The sequence below is a fragment of the Drosophila melanogaster genome, chromosome 2L (genome assembly GCF_000001215.4).
Source record: "Drosophila melanogaster chromosome 2L".
NCBI classification, from domain to species: domain Eukaryota; kingdom Metazoa; phylum Arthropoda; class Insecta; order Diptera; family Drosophilidae; genus Drosophila; species Drosophila melanogaster.
The window spans coordinates 21721846-21738278 of NT_033779.5; the positions used below are offsets into that span (position 1 = coordinate 21721846).

At 36.1% G+C, this 16433-nt stretch overlaps 1 protein-coding gene across 6 annotated transcripts in view, besides 7 other annotated features; it reads left to right on the top strand.

Moving 5' to 3' along the window:
• The window catches only part of nolo (no long nerve cord), a 44946-nt gene extending 37740 nt beyond the window's left edge, over window positions 1-7206 (top strand). For 4 of the 6 annotated variants that reach the window (NM_001259199.2, NM_165396.3, NM_001042909.3 and 1 more), the window contains 4 exons: window positions 3223-3600; window positions 5161-5517; window positions 5578-5728; window positions 6183-7206. In NM_001259199.2, coding sequence (NP_001246128.1) covers window positions 3223-3600; window positions 5161-5517; window positions 5578-5728; window positions 6183-6328 — 1032 coding nt within the window. In that variant the 3' untranslated portion in view covers window positions 6329-7206. The remainder of the gene's footprint in view (window positions 1-3222; window positions 3601-5160; window positions 5518-5577; window positions 5729-6182) is intronic. The other 2 variants (NM_001169569.3, NM_001299197.1) reach the window with 2 other exon arrangements.
• Window positions 3665-4079: a mobile genetic element.
• Window positions 4234-4684: a mobile genetic element.
• Window positions 5798-5924: a mobile genetic element.
• An 87-nt stretch (window positions 7207-7293) lies between the features above and the next one.
• Window positions 7294-8070: a mobile genetic element.
• A 92-nt stretch (window positions 8071-8162) lies between these two features.
• Window positions 8163-15727: a mobile genetic element.
• Window positions 8920-11500: a mobile genetic element.
• Window positions 15728-16334: 607 nt separating the features above from the next.
• Window positions 16335-16433: part of a mobile genetic element that runs on past the window's edge.

Consider the following 16433-nt stretch of genomic DNA (forward strand, 5'->3'; position numbering starts at 1 on the left):
CTTAAGAATAAATAACATTTTTATCGGAAAGTTTGTTTTGGTTTTTCATCCTTGCACGATATAAATGCATAAGTCAACATGAATATATTGATACTTTTTAAACACATAATTTACAAAAATAATTTAAAAAAAAAACTTATATTTATACCCAAGCTGATCGTTAGCTTGCTATAGTTTTATATGCCGGCAACGTACATTAGTGTAATCGGCAACTGCCCGTAAATGTTTCTGAGCTGGCTGTGCCCCAAACTCTCTTTTGTTGGTAAAGCCCCATCACTGTGCAACATTTTCCGCTTTACGCTTTCCGGGTCTGAATGCCAATTACAATATTATTTCTCATATATTCTCACAATATGTTTAGTAGCGCCTTGGTAATTGTGCAATTAAAAATCACGACAAAATATTACCACATAACGAAAGATGATCGCTTAAAAAGTCAAAATGGCGATAACTTTAATGAAAATCAAGAGACAAAGTTGTACTCGAAGTCCCCGACTCAGGTACTGCTAGTGCAAATGAACAAATGCATGACAGCATTGGTAAACCGATAGAAATTGGCATAATAAATAAGAAACCGGAAAAATAAAAAAAAAATTCATACTTTAGAAAACAGGCAACAAAAATCTGCTATCTTTATGGGTCGGAGTACATCATACTAACTTATCATACGTACCTACTTATAATACTTATATAATGCTCATACGAATACTACGAATTACAACAATACTAATTATTACCAAAAGATATCGCAGAGAGAAATATAAAATTCAATAGAAAATTTAGCTTCATTTATAAGCTATTCAATGTAATGTTAGGCAATTACTTTTTCATTGAGAACTGTCGCTTGCAGCGTGTCGAACTTTAAAGCTTATGAATATTATACTAATACTAAGGCGCCTAGAAATCAAGTCTGTTCATTAAGTCTAGACAAAAATTATATATTTAACATAGCAAGGGATCACCTAAAAGAGTCACATTACCACTTTAATTAGTGTGTCATTGTTCTGGGTGTGATAAACGGAATATGCTGAGTCTAGTATTTACAAACTGATGGCGCCATTAAAACCAATTTGCCAGCATATTTTATGAGAGTTTTCGCGGCGAACCACCAACCGTATACCACAAAAAATGTTCAGTGCTTGAAATCCAACAGATACGCACCCATTGTGCCACATATGCCAGCTAATGGGTGACAATAAATCAATTTGCGGGCAAGAATATGCGGCGTTTTGCGAACTGGTTAATTGTAATATTTATGAGCTTATATCTTCAGTGGGCTAGGCATGTCAAATCTTGCTCTGACCTCTTAAATATGAAGCGTGTAAGTCTTGGCTATTTGCACTTTTACATGGTCTAGCAATAAAAATAATTGTGAACGAAGCGCGCCCATAGTGACGAAGCGCGCCTAGTTGGTGCACTTATATAGCTTGCCTATTAAGTAAGCTTGATTGTGGTTTGTTGAGGTCTTTTATTGAATAAAGCGCAATAAAATTAGTAGGATACATAAATAAAAAATCATAACAAAATAATATAAAAAAATCGGCTAAATAAGATATTTTCGGTTCTGTCAATAGATTTGACTTCCTGTTATTGTATTGTTATCCATGGCATCCGTGACCCACCTGTTACAACTATGAATGCAAATTCTATGCATTTAATTAAGAGCTCATCCTGTGACGAATGGATTAATGGAAACCTGAAACATGGCACTTGTTCATTTCTCTGATAAGCTTTGGAATACAATTTATTGCCTGGGCAAAATATTTAATTTTCCTTCTATTCATTATTAAACCGGGACTATTGGTCCTGCTAGGAATGCTCAACGACCTGTATTACCTATATTGGCCCCAGAAATTTAGAGGACGTAGGGTCTGCTTGGAAAGGCGCTAGACCGCGATATTACATTTGCATAAACCGGAGTCCTTTTAAGAACTCCAGCATCCTCTTGATTTTGTTTATTTGCAGACAGTGCGCTCAGCACGACACATTTGAAGTGAAATTGTATGTAATCCTACATATTTTGACATCATAGAGTATTGTTGCCCATGGCATCCGTGGTCAGCCAGAGGGTACTTCAGTAAAAAAGTGACAGGTTTCGCATATCAGGCGTAAGAATTTATATGTAACAATGTGCGCAGTCCGATGCTAGCTTTTCATATATTAAAAGTAAGTTAATTCCTGTGACCGAATAGGCAACGAAGAACATTTTTAGTATAATTCTATATATTATTAATATTTATATATTAATACCCAAATTCAAAGCTTCAGTGTATTTCCGAAAATTGATATGGTAATCCCACAGAATGTAGTATGTAATATTGGCAAGATCCAAACACCAGCAGCAGGAATAACACCAACAATTACGACTGCTGTGACAACAATAAACATTAACTGGGGCGTCGGTGAGGGCCTACTTCTTTGGGGCAGCAAAAGATGAAGTGGTGCAGCAAGTTATAGCGCTGTATATGCAGACAACAATGCAGCAACGACAGAAGCAATGTACAATAGGTGCTTTTTTCGCTTGCAAATGACGCTTGGCAAATCATCTTTGTGCGGCCCTGTCCCAGCAAAACCCTTTAATTCCCACCCAACTCTGCTGCGACACCGACTCCTGGCAACTGAAAGTGCCAACGGCCAGAGATATGACATGTTGTTTGACAAATGTTTCACTGGGAACTGCAAAAGACAATTTATGATAAGGGTTTCAGGCACTTAAAAATGGAATTTACTGTGCCGTTCAATAGTTCAATGGTTTTTCAGTTCGATAATTAACAAAAGTAAGAGAACTCTTATCAAGAAATCCTGAACATTATACAGTAAAAATTTTAGAGGAGTTGGCATGACGGCAAAGTACTCACAGAAAGGGGTAATCAGAGAGGGGATATAGGATATGCTGACTTTGTTCGCAAGCTCAGTGGATAATCGGACTTTGCAAATCAGTGAACGTGAACCAATTGATGATGTTAATTTAAGTGAGCATGAATGAAACCATACCCATTCTCCCCGACCCCTACATCCAAAAACATTTAAGCATTTACGTACCTCCTCATAGCGCCTCATGCATAGCGCTGCAGTAGATTCAGTAAACCGGAAACGGAAACGCGGTGGCTGTCGAGCACTGAAGTTTAGCCTGGCATATGGAACAAATAAAATACGATTGGCTTGGGCCCGTGAACTACAATACGTTTTCCAATGTCAAAACCAATGATATTTCGCCCACAGTTGCTATGGCCGCTGCAGCGCTTTAAAGACTCTCGTGGTCAGCACTTGCTTCAAGGCGAGGCGCTTAAGTTCGGCATTGATTTAAGCGGCAAAGACTTTGACCAGGACGAGTCGGAGCGTGTTCCGGCAGAACAGCTTCCCCCAGAAGTATTGCATTCGCCATCGGACCCAGAGTACCATGAGCCGTCGAAGTCCGGTCCGGAAGCGGATGTTCCGCATGTTCCGCCACACATGCCACACGCTCGATGGGAAACGGGAGCTGCAGCTTCGACTACGGCGGTGCCAAGCCTTCCGAACGACGGTTTCGTCTACAGATGGATGTTGGGCGAATGGTCCCAGTGTTCGCAGGAGTGTGGAGCAGCCGGCAGTGGGTTGCAGGTAAGTGAAATGGGTGCAGTGGCTGTCAGGACTGTTAAATACCCAGCACTAGAATACCAATACAAGAATAAGAAGATGCGTAACGGCCATACATTGTTTTTGCACTATGCAGCCACTTTTTTTGGTGACGGCCAAAATTGCGCTCTGTCCGCTGGCGTACGCTGAGAGCGTAAGGAATCTATAAATCGAATTTGCTTGATTGTGTGAGTAAAAAGAATAGACTGAAACAATACGTGTGATATATGTGATTTCAAGTCTAAGAACTTCTAAGGTGAATTGCATATTTTGTCAAATTTACAATGCATGAGCATACGTGTGAACACATAGAGTTGTCGGCTTTTCGCTGTAGAGCTCTCCGCTCTCTCGCTCTTGAACAAAAATTCGAGAGAGCCAGGGGAGCTACCTCTAGAGCCACCCCGAAAAAATCGTGTGCAAAAAAATCGTGTGGCGTTACACATCTTGTTATTCTAGTGTCTTTGTTAATACCCTTGCAACTAGTCAGCCAGTAACATGGCTATGCATGAAACTTTTCCCTAACGTTTCTCGCTTTTGCAGGTAGATATGTAGGTCGCCGATGGCTGAATCAGACCAATAAATAATATAGCTCTTATAAGAATAATCGAAAAATAACACGAGAGAATGCTGTAGTCGCGTTCTCCGACTTTCAGATACCCGTTACTCAGCTTGTGTGAATGCGAACGCGAAATTTCGTCATTTTTCTGGGATATCAATAGATATTGGGGAATAAAATGACCAAAAATTTAAAAATGGTTTAAAATCGTTAAAATTGTTTAAAGGTGTGGGCGTGACCGTTTTGGTCGTTTTGTACGTGGAAAGAAATTACAAGACTAATAAAATTATGAAAAAATAGCAACACATTTTCAAATGTGCGGGCGTGGCAGTTTTGGTCGGTTTGTGGGCGTTAGAATGGGCGTGGCTTCATGGGTCAACAAACTTTCGCTGCGTCTATGTCTCTAGAATCGGGTTTCCTTAAATCTTGACGTTAATACGGACAGACGGATGGACAGTGCCAGATCGACTTGGCTATTGATCCTCATCAGGAGTATATATACTTTATACGGTCGGCTTCAACGAAACTAGTATACTCTTTTACTCTACGAGTAACGGGTATAAAAATAACAGTCGTCAAAAAAGAAAAACACGTCTTTAGTAAGCGGCATTAAAAAAGGGAAACAGCTATATAGTCTGATGTATATCAAATAAAAATTTAAATTATTATTATTACTGCTTCTGCTTCTGTATATAAATATGTCGAACATAAAATATTATTGGATATTTAGCCGACTAATTTCAAGCAAAACTATTGTATATACCACTGCAGTAAAGATATCATAAAACAGGAACGCGTCCCAAGATCGCTTAAGCAATAATTATCACATTGCACAGTACTCTGAAATCCACCGCCAAAGGCCTCCTAAATTAAGCAAAATTATATACAGCAAAAGTCACAAGACCCCATCCCGTGCCAAAATGCTTTTTATTTCATTGTCGGGAGGAAACAATAAAGATATAAAAGTCATTCTTCCTCTACTCCCAAAGCGGCGCACGGTGAGCTGCCAGAGAGCTGCAAAAGCCACGAGCTCCGGCAGTACTAGCGACACCGAAAACAATGTCGTGGATAATTCAGAATGCTTCGCGCACGGCCTGGAGCTGCCCGAATTTTTCCAGAGCTGCGGCAACGAGGCATGCCCGCAGTGGAGCAAGGGCGACTGGACTCCCTGCCAGCGATCCCACTGCCACGGAAGGAATACGGCCATGCAGCGCCGCGAAGTGACGTGCCGCTACCCCAACGGTACGGAAGGAAGCATCTGCGACGAGTACGAGCGACCTGCGATGCGACAGGAATGCTACAATGAGCGATGCGAGGGAGTGTGGCGCGTGGAGCCTTGGTCCGAGGTGGGTCCTGGATCACCTATTAGCCGTGTTAAATATTAATGCCTCCTTTACTCCTACCAGTGCAATGCGCCGTGCGGCCGTAAGGGCATCAAGTACCGCATCCTGCAGTGCGTCTGGTACGGAAGTCGCCGCCCAGCCGGCAATGTGTGCAAGCACCAGCCACGCCCGGCGGTTATGAAGGTCTGCAAAAGTCCGGCATGCCAGGCGCAGCGTGAGTATCGAAATAACGGTCGAAATGGTAGAGTTACTAGTAGAATTAAAGTTTTAAAGTAAAAGAGTATACTAAATTCGTTGGAATGTATGTAACAGGTAGAAGAAAGCTTTTCCGACCCTATAAAGTAAAAACATACATATATTTTTGATCAGGATCATTAACCGAGTCATTTTGGCCATGTCTGTCTGTCTGTCCCTCAGTCTGTTATACTTGCTATACTTGCCCGACGTGCTAAACTAACAAATTGTTGTGCATCTAAAGAAACAATATAATAAACAATAAAATACAATAATAATAGCAACGCAGGTAAATCCATGTGAATGAAAAACGAATGTACTGAATGTACAATGGCTACTTTTTCCACTATGATGTGACCTGATACGCCGCTTTTCTGTTCATACGTTTTACAATGTTTTGAAAATACGCTGACGGATCCTTTTCTCATCCGCAGTGTCGTCCTCGCCAGCCCAGCTATGTCGGGATTCCTCACGTTATTGCCGTAATGCCAGGGCCATGGGCTTGTGTCGACTTCATCGCTACAAGCTGAAGTGCTGCGGGTCCTGCGAGCAGCAACCTAATCAACATCTTATTCTCTAACTCCGCTGCGGCTTACCAAAATAGCAAGGATATTTTAAGAACTCAACAAGCAATTACCCTAGGTACCGTAATAAACGTTTAAGCGTATATAACTTATCCATATGTATGCCACATCCGCACTTACATGAATTTAGCTTAATATAGTGTCAAAGGCCAATTAAAAGCACTTGTATCTGAAGTAAGCTTAAAGAAGCTTAAGCTTAAATAAGATCTGCTGTGACCTGTTCTCGAAAGGGTCATCGATTACACATTATGCATTACTTCATAACTATGAAGCACTGAAGCACAGATGAAATCACTAAAAAGAAAAAGAGAAGTCCGCACTATTACCTGGTGCCATTGAAACCGTATATAAATGTGTAAATATAGAGAAGGACAAATGACATCCATTGTCGGTTCATAGCACTGAAATTAGCTTCGATTACCACTTAGAATTTTGTAAATAAATCGGATTTCTTTCTAAATCAACACTTCATTTAAAGGCAAGTCAGGTAATTAAATGAACGTCGAACTATTTGGAATACTTATAAACGCCTAATTGTAATTAGTTTTATATGGAAATATTGTTTTTATATATACAACTTAAATAGAAACACTAGATAAACTCTAAATAATACTGCAAGATACTATAGCTAACTATCGCCGAATATATCGCAATTGTTAAAGCGTAACTAAATATATAAGCTGTTAAGGGAAAGTTATTATTAATGAGCCCACGAGTAAATGCAACAGTAACCAATATCAAACGCCTACAGACCGAAGCAAAACTAAACACTATCGCAGCTCAAAAAATTGCATAGCTCAGCAAGGATATAACAAATTTGAGATGCATTGTACAAAAATTGGAACATGTTTGGAATAAATATTTATTAAATACCAAAAAATTAAACGTATTTTTCTTGTTGGTTGACTTGCCAGATAAACAATTCCCTAATTATTATTTTTTGTGGCGTTATAATGAAAACAAGAGAGAGTGCTATAGTAAAATTTCCCGAATATCAGATACCCGTTACTCAGCTATTCAGAATGCCAAAATTTTGGGCGTGGCAGTTTTGTGCGATTTTAGGGCGTTAGAGTGAGCGTGACAAAAATTTTTTTTGCTAATCGATAGAAATTTACAAGACAAATGAAAATGTGAAAATATTAACATATTTTTGAAATGTGCGGGCGTGGCAGTTTTGTGCGGTTTCGATTTGCCAAAAAAAAAATGTTTTGATACTGTAACCCACTGTAACGCCCACACTTTTAAAAAAGTTTTGATTTTTCTTCGTTTAATTGTTTGTCTTGGCAATTTCTATCGGTATACCAAAAAAAATTTTTTTTGAACAATTTTTAAATTTGTCTCATTTAATTCCCCAACATATATCGATATCCAAGAAAATGATGAAAGCGTTATGGTGGGCATGGCAAAAATCTATGGAAATTTAAACGGCTAATAAAATTATGAAAAAACATCCAACAATTTTTCAAAAATGTAGGCGTGGCACTTTTGGGCGGTTTTAGGGCGTTAGAGTGTGCGTGGCATGGGTCAACAAACTTGCAATGCGTCTATGTCTCCAGAGTCTGCATGCTTAATATCAACCTTCTAGATTTTAAATTCCTGACATCTCGACGTTCATACGGCCAGACGGACATGGCTAGATCGACTCGGCTATTGATCCTGATCAAGAATATATATACTTTATAAAGTCGGAAACGCTTCCCTTTGCCTCTTACATACTTTTCAACGTAGTATAGTGACGTATTTTTGCGCCACCCACACCGGCCAATTCATTATTTCGAATAATGAAGTATGCGTATGCGCAGTATACGTTCCAATAAACATTCTAATAAACAGCACTTAGCCGTTCTTGTAAACAAATCCTAAAGCCCGACCTAAGTAGCTTTGCCTGCTCTCTTTAAATCTTCTAAACTTAAGGATCCAAGAGCAATCCAAGAGCTCTCCCGAAATACAATATTTTTTAAACATTGAGATTACTCGCCAATCTCGCTTACATTTGATTTCTAGTCTTAAGCTGATATCCGAATAAAGAAGTTTAATAAAACCTTCGTCAAATATTTCTTCTCAGTCATGTCCTTAGTTAACTGACGAGACATTTATTTGATTCAATAAGAAAATATAACAAAAAGTATCCAAATAAAAAGAACCACGAGTGGAAAATAAATTAAATTTTAATTCTCGCAATTAATTACGCAACACGATTTGTGACTCTTCTTTAACTTCAACTTGGATTATAAATCCAATTCGGTTGTCCAACAAAATGTGGGAAAAAAAAGAATAAAATTAAACAATCCAATAAGACCAAATACATTAAAACGATAAATAAAGAAATAAAGACTACAAGAAGTTAAAACAAGTTAAAATAAAATAAAACTATTACAAAATTCAATTTTTACAATTTAAAAAATTTTAAATATTCGTTTTAAAATTCTAAGAGATTATACCCTGAAAACTCTCGTAAACTCTAAAAACTTTAATAAATAAAAACCAACAAAAAATATAATAAATAAAAAATTACAACCCCAAATCGTTGCGCTTAGCGACAACAACTTAAAAGACATCGTCGGCACCTAAAAGACATCATGGCGTTTGTAACGTATAAGGAAATAAATTGATGGAAGGCAAGGAAACCTGTTCTGGCGGGTGCACGCTTTAGAATACGGCTCTAGCTCATGGCGTTGGGTGTGGTCTGGCTTGTACAAATACCTTTTCGCTACAGACATTAATGTATAAGACCAAGAATTGAGCGCGCTTGCGACAAAAGAATATAGGAGCTAGTAAACAAAATCAGAGGAAGCAAATTAATATATTCGGAAAAAGACAGTTCTAGAAGAGGAGGAAAAGCATGAGAATTTTTTGCTAGCGAAATACCGGTGTAATCGTGTTCTCGGATTGCCCTACCCTACCTATGACCACTATCCTTAAGAGCATGGCTCTAGTGGCCCTTGGTGCGTTATTTCCGGAGAAACATAAGCCTAGTTCAGTTTTAAAGTTTTTAGAAATTCTTTTTTTTTGCATTCTAGTAATTAATAACAATATTTATAACTAATAATAAGTACATATGAATTAAAAAAGTACATAAATAAATACAAACTAAATTATGTTAAGTAAATACGGCAACGGGTTTTTGTTTTTGTCGTAATTTCGGAAAAATTTTATTACAGTTATTCAAGAATGTTAAAATTAAATAGAAGAGCGAAGAGCACTGCTTGCTAAATATATTTTAGAGAAGGAAGAAATTATTTATTGAAATTTTCCCATAATTCAGTTTTTCAGTGTAGTTCTCTTCTCAATATTCTTTTTTTGGTGGCGGTTTGTCGTTAGGTTTTTAGTTTCATTTAGGGGAATAATTGAAATTACCTTGAAGTTGTTACATCACAAATAATATCATTAAATGAGTTCAAATACACCTTAATACACATCAAGTATGCAAAATTCGTGGAACGATACCCAAGTTAATTAATTGGTGTGTTTCTAGGCTATTTACCTTAAAGATATATGATATGAAGATATCATCATATATGATATGAAGATATATTAAAGATATATGAGTACATATGTAAATATATGAGGAGAAACTTTATTTTCCCATTACTACTAAATATAAATAAATTCAATAAAGGGCTTTGTTGTTTTTTGCACGCATTGGGTTCTCTTGGAGTTTCTCTTGGACTAATTAAATCGTTTACACATAAAAATACATAGAATTAATTGGTTTGTACGCCAATTTTTTTTACACAGTACGCATTTTACATCTGGTATTCCAACAAATGCATACAACATATAGAGAAATCAAGGAAGTCTATAAAACTTCCAGGGGCTTCTTGGAGGCTGCACCGTATGCTCGTGCCACCTGTCCCATCATTTCTTCCTTATTCTCCTCAACCATTTTACGTTCCATAAACAAATCAGTCTGAGCAATTACAATTCAGAAATTCCAAATATGCTGCAAATGCGAAATGGCAACTTTAAGCTGCTTCCTAACTTATTGGCACAAAGCCTAATTAATATATAATAAATAAATATATATATATAATAAATATATATAAGTAAATATATAATAAAAATAAAATTTTGTTCGCTTATAAGCAGATATCTCTTCGTAATTTCTCTCAGTGTATTTCGTGGGTTAATTTCAATTTCAATTTTTTTTATGTAAATAAAACTCATTCAAATTGGCGCAGATAAGCTAAAATGAAAGATAAGATAAAATGAAAACGTGGCATTTTCCACGAATACTTTCACATATATATCTCACTCGAATTTCGAATCAAACGACTTTAAGAAAAAAATATATTAAATACTTAAAGAAATTCAATTTAAATAAAATTAAAACAAATACAAAAGTTATGTAAACTAAGCCTTCTACACATTTTTATATCTTATTGTAAAACCTTATAATATATAAATTAGAAATATAACCTCATTTCTCTCAGTGCAGAATGGCAGTTCGGTAATTTTACATTTTTCCGAAGTAGGGTGAGGTCAGACATAGTAGATCGAGCATTGTTATATACATTTTCGATTTTTATTTTTTCATGAACTTCTCTCTGTGTATTCATGTCTCATAACCCCGCCCTTTTATCCCGCGCACTAAACCTTACTTTGAGGTTCTCTTTTAATTATACTTTTTTGTGGCAATTAATTTGAATAGGGTCGCCAGGGTCTCGTTTTTTTGGCGCCTGCGGTCCCGCTGAAGTTGCTTTCTCTTCTTGGGTCACTCGATGGGAAGGGCGCTTCATTGGTGCTCCACCTAAAAAGTCAACTAAGAGATCAATTTTCCTCCCGATATTCACTAACCTGTGAAACCTTGGGGTCTGGGTGGTGGCACTGCTGCGCGATGGCTGCGCCAAGCGAAGATTTTGGCGAGGAAAACTTACTCTAATAATATCCTTTAGCACTAAAAACGCCACGCCCTCAGGTTATAATTTTAAAACGACACAAACTTTTCACGACTTGACTCCACGACTATTTTATTAGAAAATAAATAAAACGGGAACTCAAGACCATCGACGAAAAACACAATCAGCTGATAGTCACTATTTACGATAACCAAATTATCCCCAAACTTTCCGTGTGCAGCTGATAAGGGTCGCATCTCGTCTACTATATTCCCAATGCATAATACTGCATTTAGTATGACCCTAAATTAGAATCTCACAGCTGAGCGCAAGCTTCATAAGGTTTGTCTATCGGGAACTGTATTGTTTTACTACACACTACACATTCAAGGGTGATCCGGAAACCCTCCACACCTTCTTCAGCAGAGTGGACTACGTAATTTCACTCTACCAAACCAATGATGTGCGGCAACAGAGGATTCTACAATACTTGGAGCCATCGAAAGGAAATTGGACGGACAAGTAACACGATCTTTGAGACTTCCAAACATCGAAGATCGGCCTCACATCCGGATTAATCTCAGAATTTAAACCCCAAACAGCGAACTACAAACTACTGGAGAACTTCAGGCAACCCTGCGAAGAAGCAAAAAAAAAGACGTCAATTGTTGATTAATTACACCTGGAAAGTAACCAACCGGATTTCTTATTTATATTCAGGCTATTAAAATGCTGATTAGAAAACTACCAATACAATTATGAACTGTTTTAGCTCATCATGATATTACAGACTTAAGATCTTTAATTACTATTGCACAAAATGAGGGAATTTATGAAGAACATATTAATTTTTAATTAAATAAAAAATTCAGAAAACAGTAATAAAAACGTAACTCTTAATCAAAATTCTAAATCACACAAATTCCAACCTTCTAACCTAATTTTAATCAATACACGCAACCATTTAGAGCCACCTATAGACAGCAGATGACTAACAACCAACCTATGTGGCAGGTACCTAATTATTTCAGACCCAACCAATACATGATTACAAAACCTATTATTCAAAAAAAATCCATTCCCACAACATGGGCTGACAATTTTGTGACCAAAAATCCACTTTTTAAAAGTCCGTAATACTAAGTTTTGATTACGCCATTATGTTAGTATAAGATTAGACTTTAGTGTTGCGTACCAGGAAACATCTGTTCGGAGTGCAACAAGCAACACAATCGCTTTTAAGTTTATAAAAAAGAAACAAAGAAAAGTTATTATTAAACAAGTGATAATGGGATCGAAAGGGACCAGTTTGTAAGGGATTGTTTGTGTTTTGGAATTGTTGAATTTTTTGTGGCTGTCCCTGTTGTTGAGTGTTGTAAATAGCGCATTTAGGTGTATTGGCTGAAACAAAAACTAATGTTTAACTAGAGATTTAAACATGATCTTAATTTTCTTGTTCATTTCAATGTAATCTTAAAGTGCACTTTTGCGCACTTTTTTGTAATTAACCTTTTTAGGTCGGAATTGCACGTTCTCAAATGCGTGCAAAAGGGAAGACAATACTGGGCATACATACATAAAACCTTAATAGCTGATTCAGTATTTGATGCGAATGAGGACAGTTTAAAAAAACACTGCCAAAACTTTTGCTACAGATTGTCGCAAAAGTGGACTGCTTGCAAAAGAAATCTAAAGCTATTTGAATGAAAGTACAGTTGGCTTAAACTGGAGACCGTTTTTTATAGCACTAAATCGAACGCCGATCGACAGGACGGCCGTCAATGTCTTATAACTTATCGAGTGAAAGAACTCAGAGAAGAAAGGCGTCAAGTTTGGTAAAATCAACGGCAGGAACTATTAAATTATTAAGTTTAACTTTGATAGAAGAAGTTATTTTGAAAATAATGGAAAATCAAGAGTCTAATTTCTACTTAGTTATGGGTTCGATGGAAGCACAGGCCATTCCAGCTATATGCAGATGAATAAAAGTATGATTTTTTTGGTATCATAAAAGATATGGGCTTACGTAACCCAATACATATATATATAATATATAAGGGGCGGTGCCACGCCCCCAAAAAAACAGATACTAAATATCTCTCTCCTGTTTGAAATTATTAATTTTGGCCACAAAAAGGTTCAGCCTATAGATGCATCCCAACAAAACCCAAAAAATTTAAATTCAATGCAATTAGTTTTTCGAAGCTTGCAGAAGCAAATTTAAAATTACAGCTAGATAAATGTGAATTCTTAAAAAAGGAAGCTTACTTTCTTGGTCACATCGTAACCCCTAATATTGTAGGATAAAACCAAGTCCTCTTAAAGTTAAAGCCATAGATTTGTATTCAATTCCTAAGAAAATAAAAGAGATTAGAGCTTTTCTTGGACTAACCGGTTATTATCGTTAATTTATCCCAAATTACGCAGAAAAGGAGCAAAAAAAGGAGCAAAGATAAATGAAAATCTTGACTACAGAAAAGCATTAAAAACACTTTAAATCTTGACTACATAGAAGCATTCAAAAGACTTAAAGCCTTGATAATTAGAGAACCCATTCTCCAATAACCCGATTTCGAAAAAGAATGTACTTTAACCACAGATTTAGCCAGCAATTTAGCCCTTGGGGCAGCATCTCAAAATGGTCATCCTATATCCTTTATTAGCAGAACACTTAATGAAAACGGATTAAATTACAGTGCTATTGAAAAAGAATTACTCGCCATAGGTGGGGCCACTAAAACATTTCGATATTATTTACTAGGACGACAATCAACCTTCTAGATGGCTTCATACCTTAAAGGAACCGAATGCTAAGTTACAAAGATAGAGAGCTAGATTAAAAAAATAGCTCTCAATCTCTATCTATAGGGAAGGAAAATTCAGTTGCCGATGCATTATCAAGAGTTAAAATTGAAGAAAATCATCATACCAACATAGTACAGAAGAATACAATAGAAACCTTATTAATTGAAGAGAAAAGCCAATAAATTAATTCAAAAAACAAATAATCATTTTTATTAAGTCCTTTAAAAATAAATAAAATAATGCTCTACAATCAATAATATTCCGTAACTCCATTACCGCAATTCAATATAATGTAATGACATTCGAAAAGGCCAAACAAATTTTCTTGATAACATTACCATTTATATTGAGAGCGATGTAGGTTTTGAAATTATTCAAAGAGCACACAGAGAAATTATTTATACTACCTATACAATTCGCAGATGAAGAACGTTGGTTCATACGCCGAATTCAAAGAAATCATAGTTCAATCACATAAAAAACTTACACCCAGGTATACAGAAAATTACAAAATTATTTAAAGAAAATCACTTCTTTCCAAATAGCCAACTACTAATTCAGAATATAATAAACGTAGGGTTTACAAAATCACTAATAGAAATAGAGTTACTCACTACGACAAAACACAAACACAAAAAAATACATACTCAACTTCCAATTTCACAGGCACCTGGCATCTGATAACATTATTGCTTATACTGATCATAGCGGTTCGTGGACTACGAATTCAAATTAATAATATTGACACCAACCTTTTTCTGATAAGCCAGTCCAGGCTAAGAACCGATTACCATGCACCACCCTAGGTCAAATTTTTATACAATAAAATTAAAAGAGAACTAGTCGAATTAACCCTGCAACATAGAAACAAACTGGGACTTATTAACATTGTGGGCTCAGTTTTTCAATATCTCTTTGACACACTAGATGATAATGAACAAGTAGAAATACAGAAGATACTTGACATCAACGCCCATAGCTCATTAAAATTACATGAACTCAACTACGCTATACTATTGGTAAGTGACGGAATGCAACAGACACGGAATTATGAAAGTAACAACAGCATCATTACGGTCCTTTTATTCGAATAATGCAGTTTACGGATTACGTAGAAGATTTGGAAATGGCTATGCAGCTTTCCAGACTCGGACTGTTTAACCCCAAATTACTAAACTATGACAAACTTGAGAATGTTTCGAACATTAAAACGTCCACTTGGATAACTATAATGATAACCACTTATTAATCATAACCCACATACCTATTCACTTTTTGCTAATAAACACAATTAAAATAATCCGTTGCCCAGAACTCCAACGGCTATCAGTTAAATTACACAGACACAATCATATTTTAATTTAATGCCGAAAATAAAGAAATAAAATGTGTCACCAATATTATTAAATACTTAAAAACAATTTGTAATTTGAAGCCAGTGCACACGAAAGAAATTATAGAATAGAATCAAACACAATTGTAACCTGGACTTAACCCTAACAAAATTCAATTAAAAATATAAAAATAAAAGCAAACAAAATGATAAGATTAACCCAATTCAATATAGAAATCAAAACTATAATTTTAAGTGAAAATCTTTTAAAACCAGAAATAGATTTGACACCACTATACACACCACTTAATATAACAAAAAAAAAAATTGTAAAACACAATTGATTGTTGTCATCACATTGTTGTGATGATTTCAAAAAACAACATTACACTTTACATACTAATGACCATTGTAATAATTGTACTTAACTTAATTTGTTGTACTTACCGGGAAGTCATGCTAGCGCAGTTGATCACTGCATTTATACGGAGTTATCTATAATTTACAGGATAATTCTGTGGCATCTATTATACATGATAAAAACGTTCCGTGTTGTCAAAAACTGGTTTGTATTTAGAGGACTTTATGATCAGAAAGAATGAAAGTACGATTTCATTGGCATCTATGTATATAATATATCAAATTAAAAGCGAAACCATATTTTTTCGTAAAACTGGTGTATATTATACTTTATGATTAAAAATAACCAAGGCACATTTTCATTTTTCTTTTTTCGATTATTTTTATAGTGTTCCGAAGCCGGTTCCAAAAAAATATACGCAAAACAGCTTTTACGAAATTTTCAGAAAACTGAGACTAGTTTGTATAGAAACGTTGTGTAAAAATCGGCTATTGATCCTGATCAAAAAAAGAAAAGAACACTCGATATATCTGATTCGGCAACTAAGTAGTTTTACATAAATAATATCCTTGCACCTAAGTAGATTCACTCAAACAATTCTGAAGTGCCCAAAATTAGTTCAGCACCCCGAGCTATCCGGGAGTGACAAATTGCAATACATGAAATGCCGATTTTATGGTGCGATGCATTGGAGCTAGGGTAGACTTGTGCTTCAATATATTGTGTACTTCGGTGCTGTCTAAGATACGAAAGCTTACGCTTGA